At 40.1% G+C, this 24,122-nt stretch overlaps 1 protein-coding gene across 43 annotated transcripts in view; it reads left to right on the top strand.

The window, feature by feature from the left end:
- LOC130707527 (EF-hand calcium-binding domain-containing protein 11-like) overlaps positions 1–24,122 on the top strand; it is a 215,081-nt gene that overhangs the window by 9,841 nt on the left and 181,118 nt on the right. For 23 of the 43 annotated variants that reach the window (XR_009007439.1, XR_009007433.1, XR_009007435.1 and 20 more), the window contains exons 4-5: positions 7,061–7,162; positions 8,044–8,134. The exons of 4 other annotated variants lie outside the window; for them this stretch is intronic. Coding sequence is in view for 30 of the 39 variants with exons in the window: in XM_057542550.1 (XP_057398533.1) it covers positions 7,061–7,162; positions 8,044–8,134 (193 nt within the window). In the remaining 9 variants the exon portion in view is untranslated. Of the gene's footprint in view, positions 1–7,060; positions 7,163–8,043; positions 8,139–8,831; positions 8,860–9,402; positions 9,673–9,724; positions 10,570–10,861; positions 11,108–11,989; positions 12,729–19,738; positions 19,773–24,122 lie in introns of those variants that run through there. 16 more of the 43 variants (XM_057542533.1, XM_057542562.1, XM_057542543.1 and 13 more) reach the window with 12 other exon arrangements.

Here is a 24,122-nt window from a genome sequence, read left to right as displayed (position 1 = left end):
TCAAATAGGGAATCACAACCAAGTGCAGATGTCAGCACCCACACCACAGAAACTCCTTTTCCAGAGAGACATAGTTTTCCCCGATGTGGGATGTTTCCCGCACGATGTCTCATGGAGGAGAGACTAATAAGTGGACACTGACGTCCACAAACTGTTCAATAAATACAGTAGTGAATGAAGTCTGTAAGGCCGTTTCTTGTACTTTCTTCAGCATAGGCCAGTGGTTTAATGCCAAACGTGTCTGGGCAGTTCTATGAAGGGCAAGACCATGTGTGATCTCAGATGGTTTGACTTCATTGTGGGATAAATCGTAGAGCATTTTATATGAATAACAACAGCTAAGATTTATAAGACTTTTGCTTAATCTGCCCAATGCACATCGCCCCACTGCATTCTCACACAGCTGTCTGCGTGTTTTTATCCCAGAGCTATATAAAATATGCTTGAGGGAAAAAACCAGAACAAAGTATATCAGAATTTTGTTTCCACTGGGTGATTAGATCATGCTTTTTTCTCCCCTTTCTTTCTGTTTTTTTATATTGTTGCCCTTTCAACACACTGAACATATTTTACTTTCATACTTAGAAAAAAAAAAGCTTTCCAGGAGCTTACTTTTAACCTGCAACTTTAAACAATGGAAAAATCAAGAGATTGATTCATTACAGTGGTGATGATAGACTGTTTGACTCAGTCATGCTATCCAGGGTCAGTTTAATTGGAAAATAATTTGTGGATGATGAGGTTAATGGCTTTTATTTATTGCTATCTTGGCTGAGTTGTTTTGAGCCGGATAGTTGACTATAAAAGTATTCTTTTCCTAAATTTAAATGTCTGTTTTCTAGTCTTTTAAGTTATATTGTAAACACATTTTTTGTATTTGTTTTGTGTATATTTTGTTGTTTTGGGCTCCTACCTAAGGAACTGAGGCCACGGTATAGCAGGTGTAGCAGGCTGCTGTTTGACTTCAGATTTCAGTTGACCTCTTCATTTCTATCATCAGGAAACACATACACATTATACTTATCTTGAAATCATAGGACCATTTTGTGGTATCACCCACAGATATTCCCTTCTCAATTAATGTATTTTAATTCCCCATTTAAAGATGATGAGTAAGTTTTCTTGTAGGGGTAAAAAAGAATTAGGAGACACTGACCTAAAGACACTTTTTAAGAATGTCATATGTGATAGGGAAGATGAAAGAAGTATCGTCACTTCTGTGATGGCCAGATGTCACACGAACACAATAGAGAAGAAAACCTCTAAGAGTTTCGAAGGGAGCGGCACTCCCTTCCTGCCCGAGGTGTGGGCCAGAGCCGGATGTGGAAGGCTGGGTGGGGTTTGCAAAAGGTGGAGAAGCAAAGAGGAGAACAGGGCGAATGAATGAAGGCAGATGCCAGCTGCGAGCTTGTCCTCCGGCTCCTGGTGCTCCCTGGGCTCTGCTGGTGCCAGCGTGGATGCAGAGCTCCGTGCCAATTTAGACTTCCCCGCGCGGTCCACGCCCGTGCAAACGTTGCCTGTCATGTCCTGGAGACTTTGCTGAGGTGTCTGTTCATGGTCCAGAGGAGGGGCTTTATCACTCACCCTCCATCACAGGTCCGCACTTTCTCCTCCTCCGTAGGGGCTCTTTCTGCATGCTAGCCCTGTGGGGTTTCTCCTACAGACCCCCTACCCCCAAGCGTCTCACCCTCTTCTCTCAGATCCCTGCCCCCCGTTTTACAGCGCGCCCTCTTGCTGGTCCCCCTTTCAGATTTGCAGGCCCAAAGTGCTCCTCAGCTGTCCCTGTGTTGGTATCAAGTCCTGCCGGAAAGGGAACCCCCGGCCCCCCACGGAGTGGTGCTTTCTTCTCCCACTGCCGCAGGGAGTGCGGTGCGCTGCAAGCCAGCTGACCCGCAGCGAGCAGCCCTGAGGGAAGCTGGGAGTTGGAGAGGGGGAGATTTAAGGACCAGTTTACCTGGAAGGAAGAGTGAAACTTTAAACTCCAGAATAAGGGATCGGCGCTTTGCACTGCTAACGCTGAGGAACCTTTGAAGGGTTATGAGCAGCAGATGTGCATCATAAAAAAAGATAACGATTCCCGTCCACGTTTGGTAGGAATAAGGTTTCGTTGGTTCAGATTTCTCTATTCTACTGTAACCTGTTTTTACTCTTCCTCATTTCCCTCCCAATGATAGAGTAAAACTTGCTTTCTTCCATTAAGGTGGATTCTTTTCTCTTCCTGCCCCTACTCTTATGCGTGTAGCTGGAAGAAAATATTAGCCCTCTGAATTTACTTACCCATCTTACTGTGACAACTCACTGCTCTTGATGCCACGAAAGCCCTTCTGTCCTTACAATCTTTTTATGCAAACACATTCTATCCTTTTTTTTTTTTTCCCTGCATGGTCTCCAAAAGTCATAATCTGAATTTTATTTCTCAAACTAGAAAAGGCTTGCATTATACCTTTTAAAAGGCCACTTAATCCTTTTAAGCCCTCATTTTTAGGCATTTTCAATCCCTGGAAAAATTAATAGATGGCCCAATGACTGTGAGCCCTCTCTTTTCTACTAAATCCAGGACCAGACTTCCAGTCTAAAAAACTTGGCATTTTTATTATTTTCTCCTTCATTCTCCCAGGTTTATTGCAGTTTCTAATTTAAGCTCACTGCGATAGCCAGAAACTAGATGACTACATTTTCAAGAGGATTTCTCTCTACGCACTGACCCTAAAGCTTAGAACTGTGAGCCACAAAACAAAACAAAAGAAAACAACTTTCAAGGAAAAATTTATATAGTTTTGTTGGACTTTTTGAATATATCCACCCCTGTGGTGAAAGATGATTACCTTCCTAGGAAATTGCTTAAAAACAAAAAAGGGGGAAAAGATAAGACTTCTCTATATGATATACCTGTATCACATGTATTAAGTAGATTGGAAAGTAAAAAGTATATATATTCATTATAGAACATGAAGAGTCCATTTCGCCAAGAGTAGTTTATAAAATGGAAGGGAGTGTTTTCCGTGATATGGAAAATGCACAGACTTGCAGAGTCTGGAAGGATTCCGTAAAGATCGTTGGCCCCAATGGCCTTTGAGGCATGATCCTCAGTCCTGTGTCCTGTGGGGGGCACTTCTAGAGGCGCTGCTGGAGAGGGAACGGTGAGGAGCCCACCTCACTCCAAACCGAATAGCTTTGCCTTCATCTCTACACACTGGGCGTTCCTGATTTAGAAAGAAGAACCTTTCCTACAGCTAAAACAAAGTAAGAAAACTACTGGTAGAGTCCAGCTACCCGGGCAGTTTCTGAACACCTTCTGTAGATTAATAACGAACACAGATAAACACATAGGTCTACGTGGTTCCTGTTGTGATCCCAACGTGTAGCTACAGCAAAGTGTGTTTAGGTAACTTTCATTACTAGAACAGTTTACAGAGAAGACCCAGCCTCGTATTTGGAATTAGAATGTTCTGAACATACTTTCACTCCAGGGGTGGACACAGGTAATGCATTTCTCATTGGGTATGAAATGTGGTGGCAGTAGAATTATGGAAAGTCTTTGTGAAGTGGTAATTTTAGGTTTGAATATTGTGACAGCAGGTGGAGCTAGTAGTAGGAACTCTATTTCTAGGCCATTTAAACAGCAGTAAAACATATAAAACTTACATTAATGTGTTTGCATTACAGAGCTGTAGGAATAGCAAACCTTTATGCCTTGGCTTTGGAAAGTGATCATACTACTACAACATGAGAGCTCAGCTGAATGGAAACTTCTCTATCCTTTTTAGAAAAGGGACTTGCATGGTATTGAATGCATTTGTATGTGTTGCCATCGAAGATTAAGACAAGAGGATGGGGATGGGGCAGTGAGATATGTTTATGTGGTTTGATATTGACTTTAAAAAATAAGGTAAAAAAAATAAATAAATAAAAAAAAAATAAAAAATAAGGTATACGAGCCTGTGGGAAAATAGTGTGAATGAACTTGATTACATAACTAGAGTTATTTGTATTATTAGATGGTTTCTTCTTTTTAAGTGGTAATAAACATATAGTTGAAATCCACATATATTTTCTCCTAGGAAACACTAAAGAACATGTGCTTTTTATCCCCCAAGATTATGAAATAAAGACCTGACTACTTTATAGCCCCAAATACGGATGAGTTTTCTGAATATGTGGTTTAAAATGTATCATTCACCACTCATGCACTTTTTGTTTTCTTGTGAATCTGAATGACACATTGAACCACGGAACTGTGCTTCTTTTCTTATCGTTTCCTGAAATCAGATGCAATTAAATGAAGAGCAAATATTATGCATGCATTTCCTTTTCCTCTGAATTTTGTTTGTTTTTTTACTGTATCATAGGTATTAAGAAATTGGGGTTTCTAAAATGACGATTTTGCTGGCTATGTGAATAAATAGGGACCTACTTTTTGGCATTAATTTACAGAGTTATAAGAGCATTTAAAACACATTTTAATGCTTTTTGCTGAAAACTAGAAATAACGTCTTCCTATGCTTTTATTTACTTATTCAACAAACATGTGAGGAACGCCTCCTACAAGCAGGTATCTTACTAAACACTGTGGATAAAATTTGACAGCAGACAATCCTTTCCCTCGGTGTGTCTCAGGCAGACGTGTGGCCAAATAGTTACCATGGGACCCGATGAGAACGGAGCTGCATCGCTCCACATCCTCCACTGCCATGGGGGAAAATGCTCCAGACGCTAATTCCGTACAATGTGTATTTATTGAGCACATGCCAAGCACTCTGGAAGGTGCCAGGAGATATGCCTGTTGCTGCTTTCTTGACTTTTGCTCTTGGTTGTCTCCAAAGCATCAAACAGCTAACATCTCCAAATTGCAACTCCATCTCAGCACCGCCCCCATCCTGCTTCCCCTCGTCTTTCTCATCTCTTTAAATGACTCCTCAAACCACCTAGTACTCAAGCCAGAACCTAGGGCTTATTCTTGACATCTTCTTTCTCATGCACCACGTCTAGCCCTCCATCTTTTCTGCAGTATGTCTGGAACCTTCCACTGCCCTCCGTTTGCACTGCCCGCACCCTCGTGACCACATCTCTTGCCAGTAGGATCCTAACGAGTCTCCTTTTTTATATTTTGCTTTCTCCCCAGTCCTTTTTCAAAACAATAGCCAGAGAGATCTTTCCAAAATCTAGATCAGATCATGTCACTTCTCAGTTCCAACTTTATTGACTTCCTATTGCAACTGAAATAAAAATCAAATTATTTCCTGTGGCCCACGAGGGGCTGTGCGTTCGGGCCCCTGCCCACCTCACCAACGCCGTCTTCACCGCATTCGAGCCACTGTGGCCTGTTTTCACTTCTCCCACTTCCCACCCCATGGCCTTGGCACATGCTCTTTCCACGGCCTGGAATGCTCTTCTTCCCACCTTTAGCCAGTTGGTATCTTCTCATCATTTAGGGCTTAGCCTAAATATTACCTCCGCTGTGAGATCTCTCCTTCACCAGAGTCTGCTCTACAGGAGGATTTCTGTGACGTGTTTTATACCCTCCTGTTTTCCCCTTGTTGCACACGCCACAGTTTGTAATTATGTGTACGTTTGTAATTGAACCTGTATCATCACCGTCTCCGTCACTAGACCAGTGGCTCCCTTGGCACTGGAATCGTATGTGTTCTCTTTTCCCCTCTATTCCCAGAGCTTAATGCAGTGCCTGGCACCCAGTGGGTCCTAAAGAGTTGTAAGAGAATCGTTTAAATACATAAAGATAGATGGACTTTTTAAATTTCTAAATCTTTAACGACAAATAAGAAAACTGTGGAAAATTAAGAATACTATTTTCTACTTTTTAAAAAACCATTGGAACTATTTCGGGAAATGTGTATAGTTCAGTATACCTCACCAAAATATTCCCTTTTGGAAAGGGTGCAAGTTCTTAAAAATTAGCACGTGGTTATTGTGTGATTTGGGGCTTTTTTTTTTTTTTTTAACAACTTTGCAGTTTTTTTTTTTAAGATTATTTATTTATTTATTTATTTATTTATGGCTGTGTTGGGTCTTCGTTTCTGTGCAAGGGCTTTCTCTAATTGCGGCAAGCGGGGGCCACTCTTCATTGCGGTGCGCGGGCCTCTCACTATCGCGGCCTCTCTTGTTGCGGAGCACAGGCTCCAGACGCGCAGGCTCAGTAATTGTGGCTCACGGGCCCAGTTGCTCCGCGGCATGTGGGATCTTCCCAGACCAGGGCTCGAACCCGTGTCCCCTGCATTGGCAGGCAGACTCTCAACCACTGTGCCACCAGGGAAGCCCTGGGGCTATTTTTAAAACAGTGATACATTTTTAAATGGAAATCCTGACATATAAAAACGAACTGCTCTTTTCATATATTTAGGGCTCAGTTCACTAGAATGTTTAAATTCTTGGCTGCACTCTTTAAACCTACTACAAAGATCACATTAGAATTCATTTTAATAGACATTGTAAGCACAGTATCCAATCTCATATGATCACGCTGGGCTCTTTTATTATGAGAATCACAGGAAGCAGAGCCTGAGGCTGCAGAACAGTCATGGGGCGTACCTAAGGCTGGGGACAGTGCCAACGCTATTGTTTATGGAATGTTCTCTCCACTTTTATCTGCGGTATGCAATTGGTATTGACTTTTGAGAAACTACTTCTTCGCCCTGATCTCCCAGCTGGAAAAAAACCTGTCGTAATGACATCTGGCTAGGAAAAAAGGGATCAAAGACGCATAAGGAAAGAAAATTATGAGACCTTATTTTATAAGTAGTTTCGGGCCTGTCTGTTAGATCTGTCAGAGAGAAGAGTGTCATACTTTTTCGAGGTCATCATCTTTTATCCCCGGGAAGAGCTCAGTGAGCTCCGAAAGTGTCTACCCTTTCTGCCGTCGATTGCTAATGTGGAGTCTACTTAGCTTTTTAAGAAAATGTCTTTTCGACTTTAGAGATCTTTATGAATAAATACTACTCACCAAAATTAAGATAACATTTGTTTGTGGTAGTATCATTTTCCATTTATGTTTTGTTTCCTTCTTAAAGAGAAAGACAGTAAATTGTTTTTTTCCAACTTTTAGGGATATTACTTAAGGAGTTTTTAGACATTGTAAGGAAAAAGAAGGAAGCTCAACTATATTGGAATGAAATAAGACACATCTTCACAGCTTTTGACAGGCACTGTAAGTATCTTTAAAGTGTTTTGATATAAAAAATGGCTATCAAGGAACTGTGAATGGGAACATATACTCAGTAACTAAAATAATATACTTGGAAGGTTATTTTATTATATTCATTAGCTATTACCTTAGATGTTGGTGTACATTTTTTTTCTCCATCACAATCTTAAATTCTTGACATTTACGATGGGTGAAATAATATCTACAGTTATATAATTGTACAATACTTATGATTTGCCTGCAATGTAATGGGGACAACAGAAGGGCTGGCCATGCGGAGATATAGCTGAAGAGCTACTTATGGAAGTTTGGGAGACCATGAGGCCTTTTTTTCCGACTCCTCCTTTGACCCACACATAATTGGAGGAATTGTTTTCCCATGCTGGGGTGGCCCAGAGGAGTAGCTTCAGACCCCCTCCCCACAGAACACAGGGTTGAAAGACTTGTGGAGTCCAGGTTCAGTATTTTGGTTTCTGTAATGGTTTTCCTCTAAATAATAATATAGTTCTAATACCAAGCAAGAAAAAAAATGTGAATTTTGAAGAATGAATTATTTTGGCAATTCACAAAGACTTGAAGCCTAATGCCATTGTTGCAGTGTCTGTCCCTTAGTCCTTTCCCTGGGACTCAGGGAATCGGCAAATGATGGGGCTGGAAGAGACCTTCATGAGCATCTGGGACTGTACTGAGGGAGAGTATTACTAGATTCTCAAATTCTTCCAATGAGACAGACAATCTCAGATTACCTTATATGTAAAATCAATTATAAATTACTGCTTTTCTCCTAGTAATAGATTAAAGTCTCACTCATATGTTATGGCTGAAATAGCAGTTCATGGGGCTGATAGAAGTGTATGAATGTTATGTATTCTGCTTTCAAATAGATCGTGGATATTTAACTCTGGAAGATTTCAAAAAAGCATTTAAGCAGGTGGCTCCCAAGTTATCGGAAAGGATTATTCTCGAGGTATTCAGGTAAGGTGCCAAAATCTTTATGTATACCCACCCCTTGATTTACCATTTGCTTTTACAAGTTTTCAGTTTTATGGAGAACACTCATTTATGCTTATTTTTCACTAGTGAACATTTTCATCTCACAGCATATTGTCATGATCCAGGAGAGAATTTTATAGTTAGCTATTCGTCCATCCACACCTTGACAGTGGGCTCTAAAGTGGGTGGAGTGCTTGCATACTAGGAAGGTGGAAAAATCATTTGTTAGTAGGGGTGGAGAGGAGCAGAAAGAAAGTAGAACTTCTTTGTATATTTATGTATTGACCAAAAAACCCCCCGAAGCTTTATTAATATTTAACATGGATGCTGGTGTTCTCCCATGGTCTGTATTTCATCAGACATGGGTTACAAATGGTCCTTGAGTTGTCTGGAGAGTAGAGTTGGGTTGATCAGTGCTGGCCCCTCCTTCGTTTGTTTTCAAAGTTATAGACCCATGTTGCAGTTCACACACACCTGATAAAGTAGATTTAAAGATTATATTATGTTGTCTTTATAAACTATTTCTGACAAAATGGGCAAGTGGCTTAAAAGCAGTTTCCATTAGGAAACTGCAGATTGAAAATAGTAAGAATAGTGTAAGCACATGCTTGCAGAGAAAATTGCAGAGTTGCCTCTTCTCTGACTGCTAACATGAGTTCCTCATCAACCCTGTTACCAGGTGTGTTAATTAGGGTTTCGTACAGCAGTAAGAGCCAGAAAACCCAAAACAACAAAGCTCAAAACAGAGAGCAATAAACACAGGAGAGTCCAGGGCTGATTTGATGGCAACACAGCTGTGAAGGACCCAGATTCCTCCCCTCCTGTTGTTTGGCTGCCTCAGCATCTGGCTTCTCCCTCTTGCTTCAAGGTGGCTCCCAAGGTTTGAGCCATCACACCCGAATTCCAGCTAGGTAGGCCGAAAGGGAGCAGAAGATATGCCCCTCCTTTTAAGGCTATCCATTATTTCTTCCTACATCCCAGTGACCAAAGCTTCGTTCCAAGGCCACGAATAGCTACAAGGGGGAGGTGGGTCTGGAAAATGTAGTCCCTGCTTTGGGCAGTCATGTGCACTCAAATGGAGTTTCTGATACTGGGGAAGAAGGAGAGAACAGATATTGGGGGACATCTGGCAGGTGTTCCCATGTGGATAAAAGTAATTTCATGAAATCTGACCGGAAGCCAGCCCTGCTCAGTAGAAATTATCAAGCAGGTTATTTGAAATAAGGATCTGCACTCACTGTCGTTAACAGTGACATATATGAAATTCTTTTGCTGCATCATTTGCAAGCAGATTATTGAGCAAGCTATTGAAGAGCGAAGGAGTTCAAGCCAGGCGCAGACAAAGTGCCCGAGGACAGTTATTACTTAGGTGATTCCAGAACATCAAGACCTTTAAAATATAGTAGCATCCTCGTGTACACTTTGTGATGAGAAGAGTAATGGAAGTCAATGTATTTCTACCACATGGTGGTGGTTTTTCACAAAAAGAATTACTTCATTTTACTTTTACAAAAAGACACGTGTCGGTCTTCCCTGGTGGCACAGTGATTAAGAATCTGCCTGCCAATGCAGGGGACACGGATTCGAGCCCTGGTCTGGGAAGATCCCACATGCCGCGGAGCAACTAAGCCCGTGCGCCACAACTACTGAGCCTGTGCTCTAGAGCCCACGAGCCACAACTACTGAGCCTGCGCACCGCAACTACTGAAGCCGGCGTGCTTAGAGCCTGTGCTCCACAACAGGAGAAGCCACCGCAATGAGAAGCCTGTGCACCGCAACGAAGAGTAGCCCCCACTCACCGCAACTAGAGAAAGCCCGTGCACAGCAATGAAGACCTAATGCAGCCAAAAATAAATAAATTAAATAAATTAAAAAAAAAAAAAAAGGACAAGTGTCCAAATTTGCTGACCGTTTTGTGTTAAGTGGTTTCAGGAGATGCTCCCTTGTACCACATGTGTAATTTTGAAAAATCCACTTAAATATAGCCGTTCAAGGTAGAAGCAGTCTTTTAACAGTGAGTGGAAAAGTAACTGCTTCTCAAAAGAAACCTACATTATTGGGAGAACATTTCTGAAAATAGATATTTGGAAATGTGATTCTGTTTTAAAAAATGTGTACACCTATTGAAACCTTCATACCTGCATGTTTAATAAGTTAAAAATGGAATGTTCTAATCTGGTGAGAAAAGTCGTTCAGTGGTTTAAGAAAAAAAAAAAAAAGAAAATGGTCATGAAGAACCTAGGGGCAAGACGGGAATAAAGACACAGACCTACTAGAGAATGGACTTGAGAATATGGGGAGGGGGAAGGGTAAGCTGTGACAAAGTGAGAGAGTAGCATGGACATATATACACTACCAAACGTAAAATAGATAGCTAGTGGGAAGCAGCTGCATAGCACAGGGAGATCAGCTCGGTGCTCTGTGACCACCTAGAGGGGTGGGATAGGGAGGGTGGGAGGGAGGGAGGGAGACGCAAGAGGGAAGAGATATGGGAACATATGTATATGTATAACTGACTCACTTTGTTATAAAGCAGAAACTAACACACCATTGTAAAGCAATTATACTCCAATAAAGATGTTAAAAAAAAAAAAAAAGAAACAAACAATTCCCAGACTATTTCAGGTTGGGGATTAAAAAAAAAAAAAAAAAGGTTATGGGTAAGCCTAACTGTGTAGTATATGTATAAAACATTTTTAAAAATTCAAGGGGCTTCCCTGGTGGCGCAGTGGTTGGGAGTCTGCCTGCCAATACAGGGGACACGGGTTCGTGCCCCGTTCTGGGAAGATCCCACATGCCGCGGAGCGGCTAGGTCCGTGAGCCACAACTACTGAGCCTGTGCGTCTGGAGCCTGTGCTCTGCAACGGGAGAGGCCGCAACAGTGAGAGGCCCATGCACCGTGATGAAGAGTGGACCCCGCTCGCCGCAACTGGAGAAAGCCCTTGCACAGAAACGAAGACCCAACACAGTCAAAAATAAATAAATAAATAAATTTAAAAATTCAAAAAAAAAAAAAGTTTCAGTGGTTTGAGAGCACAATTTTTAAAAGTATACAAATTCAATAGCTTTGATAAGTTTTCAAGAGCAACTAATTGGTATCAGGAGAGATGGATATTTATTAGCTGAATTTCAATTAACAATACCAACAAAATAATTTAAAAAAAAAAACCCCTTAAGCTTTTTCGTTATCAGAGGATGGAATTAAAAACAGGGATTCGGTGTCATGATGCCCTTTTCCCATTTAGATCTACATACCTTTGTGAGGTTATCTCTGACAGCCGTTAAGACCAAATAGTAAAACAAACTGAAATTGAAATTGCTCAATCACAAAGGATTCAACCGAGATGTTCAGAAATGATAAAGTACGTGAAATCACACTGTTCTTGTTAGATGTTATTAATAATTTCTACTGATGGCAAAAAGTTATTTGCCATTAATGAATAAAATATTTTTACCTTTAATTCCTTAGAAATTTCTGTATTATATTTTATAATGAACATAACATATTCATATTGTGGCACATGTCCGTATAATCTATACATAAATATATTCATATGCCCACAAATCTTGTACTTCCCAGGATTGCGATCAAAACAGTTTAGAGACTACTACAGTAAACAGCCAAACAAGGCATTTTAGCTAACTGAACATGCCCTGCTTAAAGTCTCATTTGTATTATTATTTATAGCACCACAATCCCTAAACCAGAATAAATGATGCATGATAAGAATTAAATGAAGTTGTGACACCAAAAGAGAGAAAAATATTTCCTCTGAGTGTAAATTGAAGTTGGCCAGAGAAACAGAGATGTCTAACTTCCACATGTCTCTGTTTCAGTGGTACAAATAATTTTCAAGAATAAGGAAAAGAAGGATTTCCCTGGCAGTCCAGTGGTTAAGACTCTGCGCTTCCACTGCAGGGGGCACGGGTTCGATCCCTGGTCGGGGAACTAAGATCCTGCATGCTGTGCGGCGTGGCCAAAAAAAAAAAAAAAGAAAGAATAAGGAAAAGAAGAGCAGCTGCTGGGGCTGTTAGTGATGATGCAAATTACATAATGTTTCTAAGGTTAGACACTGTGTGAGACGCTTGAATAGCTTTGACTTAATCGACCAGTGTGAATGGAGTTCATTCCCAGGTTCGCAGTTACTCAGAAGAAAGCTGATACATGAAGACCACTATAAAAAGGCAGCCAGAGAAGGAGACTTCCAATAAGACCAGAGTCAGCTGTGGTTTGAATGATGAAAGAAGTTTTCACAATTTTCAATTCTTAGATTGCCAGATTCTTCCCAAAGAAACTTCTAAGACCAAGAGTAGCCTCTTTCAGAAGGCTTGTGATACTTGCTCGTATCACACCTTCATTTTATAAGACAAACCAACCAACCACAACAATAAAACCAGCTAAACACCCAAAACAAACCTTCCAGAAAGACAGACTTGAGGCATAAGGCATCAAAGAATCATTTCATCTTGTAACTTGATGGAAACACTGGAGTATCATTCATTAAATCTGAGGGCTTTACAAGAAGTAAATGAGATATGTTTATAAAGTTTGTGAATTGTTGCCTAACTGCTCTGGTGGTGTTTACTTTTAGCGATTTTTTCATGAATAAAAGCAACGTGGTTTTTAAAAAAATACGTATATTGTCAGTATTTGTAATATTCATAAACTGTTCTGCTATCATAACCTTTTAAAAAAAATCTTAGTTCTGTAGTTAAATGGATTCAAAGCTCACCTCCAGGCTTTGTGCTATAGTTTCTGCTAAGCTGAAGTCTATCCTCTAGGTAGGGATCATAAGAACTATATTCCCTGGTGTCTTCCATGTCCAACAATGTTTATCTGAGGCATTGTCCTTGAATAAAAACATATAATAGATTGAACATTAACATTTAAAAAAAATTAATTAATTTAGGGGCTTCCCTGGTGACACAGTGGTTAGGAATCCACCTGCCAATGGAGGGGACACGGGTTCGAGCCCTGGTCTGGGAAGATCCTACATGCTGCAAAGAAACTAAGCCCACGAGCCACAACTGCTGAAGCCTGAGCGCCTAGAGGCCTTGCTCCGCAACAAGCGAAGCCACTGCAAGGAAAAGCCCGCACACCACAGCAAAGAGTAGCCACTGCTCACCGAAACTAGAGAAAGCCCGTGCGCAGCAATGAAGACCCAACGTAGCCAAAAATAAATTATTTTTTATTTGTGGCGTGCAGGCTCAGTAGTTGTGGCTCGTGGGCTTAGTTGCTCCGCGGCCTGTGGGATCTTCCCAGACCAGGGCTCGAAGCTGTGTCCCCTGCATTGGCAGTAGGATTCTTAACCACTGTGCCACCAGGGAAGTCCAAACATTAACATCTTTGAATCACATTCTTTTTCTTTGAAAATGCTGATTGTGCTTTTGTTGGAAGTCCTTTTAAATTGTTTAATTTCTATTTCTTTTGCTCAAATTGTTCACCGTGTTTCTCAGTATAATTTCAGCAGTGCCTGTTCTCCTTTGCGCTGTGTCCAATGTGGCTTTTTTGTTGTTGTTGTTATGGGTTTTTAAAAAAATATCTTCACTGGAGTATAATTGCTTTACAATGTTGTGTTAGTTTCTGCTGTATAACAAAGTGAATCAGCTATACATATACATGTATTCCCATATCCCCTCCCTCTTGCGTCTCCCTCCCACCCTCCATATCCCACCCCTCTAGGTGGTCACAAAGCACCGAGCTGATCTCCCTGTGCTATGTGGCTGCTTCCCACTAGCTATCTATTTTACATTTGGTAGTGTATATATGTCCATGCTACTCTCTCACTTCATCCCAGCTTACCGTTCTCCCTCCCTGTGTCCTCAATCCATTCTCTACGTCTGCATCTTTATTCCTGTCCTGCCCCTATGTTCATCAGAACCATTTTTTTTTTAGATTCCATATATATGTGTTTGCATACGATATTTGTTTTTCTCTTTCTGACTTACTTCACTCTGTATGACAGACTCTAGGTCCATCCACCTCACTACAAATAACTCAGTTTTGTTTCTTTTTATGGCTGAGTAATATTCCATTGTATATATGTGCCACATCTTCTTTAACCATTCATCTGTTGATGGACACTTAGGTTGCTTCTGTGTCCTGACTATTGTAAATAGTGCTACAGTGAACATTGTGGTACATGTCTCTTTTTGAATTATGGTTTTCTCAGGGTATATGCCCAGTAGTGGGATTGCTGGGTCATACGGTAGTTCTATTTTTAGTTTTTTAAGGAACCTCCATACTGTTCTTCATAGTGGCTGTATCAATTTACATTCCCACCAACAGTGCAAGAGGGTTCCCTTTTCTCCACACGGTCTCCCACATTTATTGTTTGTAGATTTTTTGATGATGGCCATTCTGACTGGTGTGAGGTGATACCTCATTGTAGTTTTGATTTTCATGTCTCTAATGATTAGTGATGTTGAACATCCTTTCATGTGTTTGTTGGTAATCTGTATATCTTCTTTGGAGAAATGTCTTTAGGTCTTCTGCCCATTGTTGGATTAGGTTGTTTTTTTTTTGATATTGAGCTGCACGAGCTTCCAAAACTATGTTGAGTAACAGTGGTGAGAGTGGGCAACCTTGTCTTCTTCCTGATCTTAGTGGAAATGGTTTCAGTTTTTCACCACTGAGAATGATGTTGGCTGTGGGTTTGTCAAATATGGCCTTTATTCTGTTGAGGTAAGTTCTCTCTAGGCCTACTTTCTAGAGCATTTTTATCATAAATCGGTGTTGAATTTTGTTGAAAGCTTTGTCTGCATCTATTGAGATGATTGTATGGTTTTTATCCTTCAATTTGTTTATATGGTGTATCACAGTGATTGATTTGCGTATATTGAAGAATCCTTGCATTCCTGGGATAAACCCCACTTGATCATGGTGTATGATCCTTTTAATGTGCTGTTGGATTCTGTTTGCTAGTATTTTGTTGAGGATTTTTGCATCTATGTTCATCAGTGATACTGGCCTGTAGTTTTCGTTTTTTGTGACATCTTTGTCTGGTTTTGGTATCAGGGTAATGGTGGCCTCATAGAATGAGTTTGGGAGTGTTCCTCCCTCTGCTATCTTTTGGAAGAGGTTGAGAAGAATAGGTGTTAGCTCTTCTCTAAATGTTTGATAGAATTAGCCTGTGAGGCCATCTGGTCCTGGGCTTTTGTTTGTTGGAAGATTTTGAATCACAGTTTCAATTTCAGTGCTTGTGATTGATCTGTTTATATTTTCTATTTCTTCCTGGTTCAGTCTTGGAAGGTTGTGCTTTTCTAAGAATTTGTCCATTTCTTCCAGGTTGTCCACTTTATTGGCATGTGGTTGCTTGTAGTAATCTCTCATGATCCTTTGTATTTCTGCAGTGTCAGTTGTTACTTCTCCTTTTTCATTTCTAATTCTGTTGATTTGAGTCTTGTCCCTTTTTTTCTTGATGAGTCTGGCTAATGGTTTATCAATTTTGTTTATCTTCTCAAAGAACCAGCTTTTAGTTTTATTGATCTTTGCTATCGTTTCATTTCTCTTTCATTTATTTCTGATCTGATCTTTATGATTTCTTTCCTTCTGCTAACTTTGGGGGTTTTTTGTTCTTCTTTCTCTAATTGCTTTAGGTGTAAGGTTAGGTTGTTTATTTGAGATGTTTCTTGTTTCTTGAGGTAGGATTGTATTGCTATAAACTTCCCTCTTAGAACTGCTTTTGCTGCATTCTGTAGGTTTTGGGTCATCATGTTTTCACTGTCATTTGTTAGGTATTTTTTGATTTCCTCTTTGATTTCTTCAGTGATCTCTTGGTTATTTAGTAGCGTATTGTTTAGCCTCCATGTGTTTGTAGTTTTTACACATATTTTCCTGTAATTGATATCTAGTCTAATAGCGTTGTGGTTGGAAAAGATGCTTGATACGATTTCAATTTCCTTAAATTTACCAAGGCTTGATTTGTGTCCCAAGATATGATCTATCCTGGAGAATGTTCCATGAGCACTTGAGAAGAAAGTGTATTCTGTTGTTTTTGGATAGAATGTCCTATAAATATCAATTAAGTCCATCTTGTTTAATGTGTCATTTAAAGCTTGTGTTTCCTTATTTATTTTCATTTTGGATGATCTGTCCATTGGTGAAAGTGGGGTGTTAAAGTCTTCAAGTATTATTGTGTTACTGTCAATTTCCCCTTTTATGGCTGTTAGCATTTGCCTTAAGGTTTGAGGCAAATGCTCCTACGTTGGGTGTGTAAATATTTCCAATTGTTATATCTTCTTGATTTGATCCCTTGATCATTATGTAGTGTCCTTCTTTGTCTCTTGTAATAGTCTTTATTTTAAAGTCTGTTTTGTCTGATATGAGAATTGCTACTCCAGCTTTCTTTTGATTTCCATTTGCATGGAATATCTTTTTCCATCCCCTCACTTTCAGTCTGTATATGTCCCTAGGTCTGAAGTGGGTCTCTTGTAGACAGCATATATACGGGTCTTGTTTTTGTATCCATTCAGCCAGGCTATGTCCTTTGGTTGGAGCATTTAATCCATTTACATTTAAGGTAATTATCAATATACATGTTCCTATTACCATTTTCTTAATTGTTTTGGGTTTGTTATTGTAGGTCTTTTCCTTCTCTCGTGTTTCCTGCCTAGAGAAGTTCCTTTAGCATTTGTTGTAAAGCTGGTTTGGTGGTGCTGAATTCTCTTAGCTTTTGCTTGTCTGTAAAGGTTTTAATTTCTCTGTTGAATCTCAGTGAGATCCTTGCTGAGTAGAGTAATCTTGGTTTTAGGTTTTTCCCTTTTATCACTTTAAATATGTCTTGCCACTCCCTTCTGGCTTGTAGTTTCTGCTGAAAGATCAGCTCTTAACCTTATGGGGATTCCCTTGTATGTTATTTGTTGCTTTTCCCTTGCTGCTTTTAATATTTTTTCTTTGTATTTAATTTTTGATAGTTTGATTAATACGTGTCTTGGCATGTTTCTCCTTGGATTTATTCTGTATGGGACTCTCCGTGGTTCCTGGAGTTGATTGACTATTTCCTTTCCCATGTTAGGGAAGTTTTCAACTATAATCTCTTCAAATATTTTCTCAGACCCTTTCTTTATCTCTTCTTCTTCTGGGACTCCTATAATTCGAATGTTGGTATGTTTAATGTTGTCCCAGAGATCTCTGAGACTGTCCTCAATTGTTTTCATTCTTTTTTCTTTATTCTGCTTTGCGGTAGTTATTTCCAATATTTTATCTTCCAGGTCACTTATCCGTTCTTTTGCCTCATTTATTCTGCTATTGATTCCTTCTAGAGAATTTTTAATTTCATTTATTGTGTTGTTCATCATTGTTTGTTTGCTCTTTAGTTCTTCTGGGTCCTTGTTAAATGTTTCTTGTAGTTTCTCCATTCTGTTTGCAAGATTTTGGATCATCTTTACTATCATTACTCTGAATTATTTTTCAGCTGGCTGCCTATTTCCTCTTCATTTGTCTGGTCTGGTGGGTTTTTGCCTTGCTCCTTCATCTGCTGTGTGTTTCTCTGTGTTCTCATTTTGCTTAACTTACTGTGTTTGGGGGTCTCCTTTTTGCAGGCTACAGGTTCGTAGTTCCCGTTGTTTTTGGTGTCTGCCCCCAGTGGGTAAGGTTGGTTCAGGGGCTTGTGTAGGCTTCCTGGTAGAGGGGACCGGTGCCTGTGTTCTGGTGGGTGGGGCTGGATCTCGTCTTTCTGGTGGGCACGGCTGCATCCGGTGGTGTGTTTTGGGGTGTCTGTGAAGTTAGTATGGTTTTAGGCAGCCTCTCTGCTAATGGGTGGGGTTGTGTTCCTGTCTTGCTAGTTGTTTGGCATGGGGTGTCCAGCACTGGAGCTTGCTAGCCATTGAGTGGAGCTGGGTCTTAGCGTTGAGACGGAGATCTCTGGGAGAGCTCTCGCCGATTGATATTATGTGGGGCCTGGAGGTCTCTGGTGGTCCAGTGTCCTGAACTCAGCTCTCCCACCTCACAGGCTCAGGCCTGACACCAGGCAGGAGCACCAAGACCTTTTTTGGAAGTCTGAGGTCTTCTGCTAGCATTCAACAGGTGTTCTGTAGGAGTTGTTCCACCTGTAGATGTATTTTTGATGTATTTGTGGGGAGGAAGGTGATCTCCACGTCTTACTCCTCTGCCATCTTGAAGCACTCCCTCTGTTATGGTTTTCTTTTCTCCTTACGTTTCTTTCTTGAGCTATATCTACTGATGTTTCATTTCATTTTGTTATTTTGCTGTATCTTGTTATTTTATAGTATCTCCCCTAAGTCTTTCTGTATCTACTTTCATCTCTCATTTTATGGAGGTGTTTGCTTTATTGGGGGAAGTAGTTTTTGAGGTTTTATTTTTAATGGTTGATTGCTTGGGGGCTGCTAATTATAGCTTTTTTCATGTAAATTAAGAAAGCAAGTTTTCTACGGAGGGATGGGTTTTGAGGAATGTTTCTTTCTTAAACGAAGAGGTGATATCTTATGTAAAAAACAAAAATTGGTACTACTTTATATTACCTCTAAAGATATTTAAAAAAAGGCTTAATGTTTTTAAATTTTGAGATTCCTTTCAGTGTTTAAAACTTACAGCGTTGCTTTCCACTTAGAGCTGATAATCATGACTTGTGTACCTGTGCACTAAAATAACTGAAGCTAATAAATACCATGGATGACGTTTCATTATTATTAAGAAATTCTCAGGAAATTCTATTCTTGAAGAACTTTCTCTTTTTTGTCCTACCCACTACAAATGGCAGAAGTTTAAGAGGTACGAGAACTGAGTAGCGCTGTTTGTCCAGTGGAATGAATCTGAGCTACCAGGCTGTTTCTAGCACTGAAAGTTTAAAACAAAAAAACACCTTTTCTTCTTTAATACTAATAGAACATAATAAAAACCTTATAGTACTTTTTTATTTTCTTAAACATTCAAAAATCTTTAGTGAATCTAAAAAGTAGTTAAAACTGTTTAACCTGGCTCTCCAACATCTGGTCTGCTTCCCAAACTCATCTTTCATTCATCGTCCCAAATTCCTGTATTTCCCTTTGCATAATGCTTGTTCCTTTGAATATGTGATGTGTATTTATACTGCATTCTGTTGCTCTTGCCAGCAATGCTTTTCTCTACTTCTTACCTGTCCAAATTAGACCTATCTTTCAAGGTCCTGCTCAATAAATACACACAAAAAAGTCTTTTTTTCTTTACATTGAACAGCCTTTTCTCCTTTCTCTGAAATTTAATAGTACTATGGTTGTGTAATTTTTTCAATCATCTACTCAATAAACAAAAATACAGTGTTTACGATTATCTCCATAAAATACTACAAGCTCTTTGAGGTTACAAATTTATCTGTAACTTTCAGCGTTCTCAGCATGTTGCCTTATGCATTCTAGTTGCTTAATAATTGTTGGTCCATTGTCACTTACTCCAAATATCCAGTAACAGTAAAATCCTCACTTATAATTTTCTTATGGTTTTAATTTCTTATAATCTAGGCAAGAATCCTTTAAAATGCAATCAGGAGCTTTCTAACCACATGTGGCTTTGCCTTCTATTTTTCTCATTCTACGTGTGATTTTTATGAATTAATCTCTGATGGCCTCTCTTTGTTTTTTTTCTTTTAGAGACATTTGCAGTTCATGATTTAACCCCAGCTATTGTCAGGGAGCTGGCTTAATGTGCTCTCTTGACTTCGCCCACCATCAGCACCCTGTGGTATTTCTGGCTGGTGTTTTTCTCTGTGTGGGTATGTTTGCATCTCCATGCCTAGGAGCCTTCTCCATCTCATTGTAAGCGCCGAGATTTGCACTTTCTTACTGCCTGTCAATTGGCAAAAAGCTCTGCGTAGCTGCTTCTGCTTTCCAGCCATATGAAATGAAACATGGTTGTGCAGAAGGCCCACCAGTGTCCAAGACTCTGAGTGCAGGTGGATTGCCAGATAGTAATGTAATGCGGAAATACTGACATACCAAAATGCTCTCCAGTCAGAACTGGAGACATTTAAAGTGATATCTGATATTTTTGGTCTAAGAATCTCATTCTTCGTATTACATGGGGATGGTCAAAAAACATAGAATATCTAACTCTCCTTTTGGGATTATTAAAAATTGGTTGAAAATAAGAGCATCATGACTTGTTGGATAGTATATTTTCATTGCCAGAGTGTCAGTGGTGTAGGGGCTTAAGAATGCAATTTTAAAAGGGAGTTATGGGTACCCTCTTGATAGAAAGATCACATATGCCTTTTATCACAGCTATTGTGGGGGAAAGGGGCCTCATGAGCTTGGGTAACGTGAAGTAACATGTTAATGGAAGAGTCTTTTAGAACCAAGGAGCCCAGAGGAAAGTGATATAAGATAGAATGGGGCTTCCCTGGTGGCGCAGTGGTTGAGAATCTGCCTGCCAATGCAGGGGACACGGGTTCGAGCCCTGGTCTGGGAAGATCCCACATGCCACGGAGCAACTGGGCCCGTGAGCCACAGTTACTGAGCCTGCGCGTCTGGAGCCTGTGCTCCGCAACAAGAGAGGCCGCGATGGTGAGAGGCCCGCGCACCGCGATGAAGAGTGGTCCCCACTTGCCACAACTAGAGAAAGCCCTCACACAGAAACGAAGACCCAACACAGTCATAAATAAATAAATAAAAGAACGTGAATTTCTAAAAAAAAAAAAAAATACCCCTTTATTATTAATTAAAAAAAAAAAGATAGAATGTATTTTTTCAGATCATTTGCATCTCTTTTGAAGTGTTATTCTTCACTGTGCTCTTTAGCTTCTTATAATTCCTTTCGGCTGGCAGCCAACTTGTTGCATATCATTGTCTTGGACAGTCTCTAACTGGAGAAAGTTTCCCAATCATTATTCTCTGCTTCAGAATGACCATCTTATACATGTAGTCAGGTGACCTCACCAAGATCGCAGTTATTATAGTGAGTACCTACTTTGGGGAATATGATTGTTGATCTGTAAGTATCTACATGCTTCTGTGTATAGAAAAGTATAAAAGAGACTAGAAATTGTATCTGATTCTTTGTGACTATAGGTAGATAGCTGTTACCAGCTGTACCTAGTGTGTGAGTGTAGTGACCAAATAAGTAGATTTCTTGAGTTTCCAATTTTTATTTCGTCAATTTTTGTATCTTCCCTGCAATGATAATGCCTTGGTTTTTATTTCAGTGTTTATGTTTCAAAATTTTATTGTCAGAGAGTCCCATTTCTGTTTATTTTCTTGCATGTGATCACTGAATGGGGAATATGAATATGTGTAAGCTTTTCAAACTGACCTCAGAATTTCTCCTCTCTGGGGACTTTCACATGTAATATGTTAAGTACAACTGTACTTTAAAAATCCAGCTATAGAAATAATTATATGCTAATCATTTTAAGAAAATGTCAGTTTTTCAGAGGGTTCTTGACTGATTTTGCTCCATGAACGAAAATATATCCTTGCATTTGAGGATGGTCTTTTTTTACCGGTATAAATTTTAGAATTGGTGTTGCAGGAATTGAAGCTCAGAAACTGGACCAGAAAACAAGTAGAGAAGAATAATGACTTCATTACATAGATTTTCAAACAGAATGTGTTATTTTGGTTTCTTCAGTTAAGCTAATTAGTTCCTGTTAACAAGGATGTATTATTTGATTGGAAGAAATATTTAATCTCTTTCACATTCCAGATGTCCAGATTTTGTAGTCTTTTCTTAGGTTAAACCCATCCAGATGCAAATTCTATTCCTCCTTCAAGGCCCAGCTTTTAAAAAAATATTTCTTATCTTGAAAGCTGGCCCTACCCTACACCCTACCCAACCCCTCTCTACCCCAAAAAGGACCTTGTCTCCTCCTTCTGCTTGAAACTCCTAATCTGTCATAAATATCTTTCTTCTTTATGCTTATACATAGGTATTTGCATACATCAATTATTTCTAGTTTTAGAACGTGAGCTTAATATAAACAGGCACAAGTGGGATATTTATGGGAGTACAGAACTCCCGTAGCACAGTTTTGTACGTGTCAAGTAAGTGACTGAATTTTATATAAATGAATGGCTTATGTAGCGAACAGGCTTTCACCAAAACCTCTCAGGCCTGCACTCTCCTCATCTCAGACATGAGGGGGTTGTGCTTCTTCTTGTTCCAGAACCGACTGGTGGGGTTATCTATCATGGAGGGTGGCATGGCAGTCTCCTTGATTTTCTCTGCGTCTCCCAGATAATATTCAGAATCCACCACCATGTGAATACAGATGTGATCTGTCAGTGTGACAAAGACTGCTCTCAAGAGAAAATTACTGGGCTGACAGCTCTCCAACCCTGGGTTTAGTTTTTGAGATGTCACTATAACAAGTGTTATGGTCAACGTTTCCAATTCCTCATCTACATATATGGTAGAATACACTGTTCTTGCTGTAATAGCATGAGGACTATTTTTCTTTTAATCCAGCTGTCACATAAGAAAGTGCTGCCATGGTTTCTTTCTTGTGGCCAAATGTTGCTAACCCTTTCAGTCATCCTTGAAGTTAGCGATAGGCGTACATCATGCATGTATTCATGCCATTTGCCTTTGTAGAAGGAGGAATGTGTTTCTTACATTTTTCTTTTGTAGTCGATAGCTAACTTCTGGGTGGAAATTTTGATAATACTGTGTGTTGTATTTATAAAATAAGAAAAACTTGTATTTAATAAAAGAAATTTTTATTTTATAGGAGATAATTAAATCAACATTGTTTTAAGATGTCACCAAAAAAAAATAGGCTCAGCATTAAGAGTTTCACTACAAAGTTTCAGTTGTCCCCCTTAGATATAGCTTAAAAAATCAAGTCCAAGGGCTTCTAATGCTATGTTTTTATCTATGGCATACCGACCTATGAGTTTGCGACCTCACGTCTAGCCATCTTGTCGCCTGTCCTCCTACCCGTGCATTCTCTTCCATCAGGCTACCTTGAAGAGATACATCCTTGTCATTCAAAGCTCCAGAGACCAGCAGCATCAGCATTAGGGAACTTGTTAGCAATGATGAGCAATGCCTAATCTCAGGCCTCACTCCAAACGTACTGAGTCAAATGTGTTTAATGTGGTCCCTGGGTGATCCATATGCACTTATTAAAGTTTGAAAATCACTGGTCCACCCTCCTTGTTCAATTTTGGATAATGAGAGTAAATTAGCATTACTTTTTTTTTTTTTAAACAATTGGAAGGCCTTTTTTTTAAAAAATTTTATTTATTTATTTACTTACGGCTGTGTTGGGTCTTCGTTTCTGTGCGAGGGCTTTCTCCAGTTATGGCAAGCGGGGGCCATTCTTCATCGCGGTGCACGGGCCTCTCACTATCGCGGCCTCTCTTGTTGTGGAGCACAGGCTCCAGACGCGCAGGCTCAGTAATTGTGGCTCACGGGCCTAGTTGCTCCGCGGCATGTGGGATCTTCCCAGACCAGGGCTCGAACCCGTGTCCCCTGCATTGGCAGGCAGACTCTCAACCACTGCGCCACCAGGGAAGCCCCAGCATTACTTTTAATGTTACCTCTTGACTTCAGTAACTTTTCACCCCCTGCCAGATAATGCCCAGACTCCTTAGCCTGACATACAAGGCCCCTCCACACACAGACCTGGCATGCCCAGATCAGAGATTCTAATCCACTATTCTGATTTACTTGCTGTGTTCTGATCCTATCTCATTTCTCTTCCACTGCCCTCTCTTCTCCTCTCCTGACTTCCCCATCCACATATCTACTGGTATCCATTCCTTTGAACTTAGCTGAACTCTCTCTTCTAGGGAGCCTTCCCTGATCACTCCAGCTCACAAAATTTCCTTTTTCTTCCTTAGAACTTCTGTAGCGCTTGCGAGAGTACTGCATCTAATAATAGTAACCACAGTAACACTGGCAACTGACATTTGCTGAGTATTTACTGTGTACCGGACCCTGGTCTGAAGGAATCTTCTTAGGAACCTCCTGGGTTAGGCTCTGTCTGTCCCCATTTTACAGATGAGGACAAAGCTTGGAGAGGTCAAAGGGCTT

The sequence above is a fragment of the Balaenoptera acutorostrata genome, chromosome 3, assembly GCF_949987535.1.
Source record: "Balaenoptera acutorostrata chromosome 3, mBalAcu1.1, whole genome shotgun sequence".
Taxonomy (NCBI): domain Eukaryota; kingdom Metazoa; phylum Chordata; class Mammalia; order Artiodactyla; family Balaenopteridae; genus Balaenoptera; species Balaenoptera acutorostrata.
The sequence above is the reverse complement of the archived record's forward strand: the minus strand, read 5'-3'. Positions and strand labels throughout refer to the sequence as shown.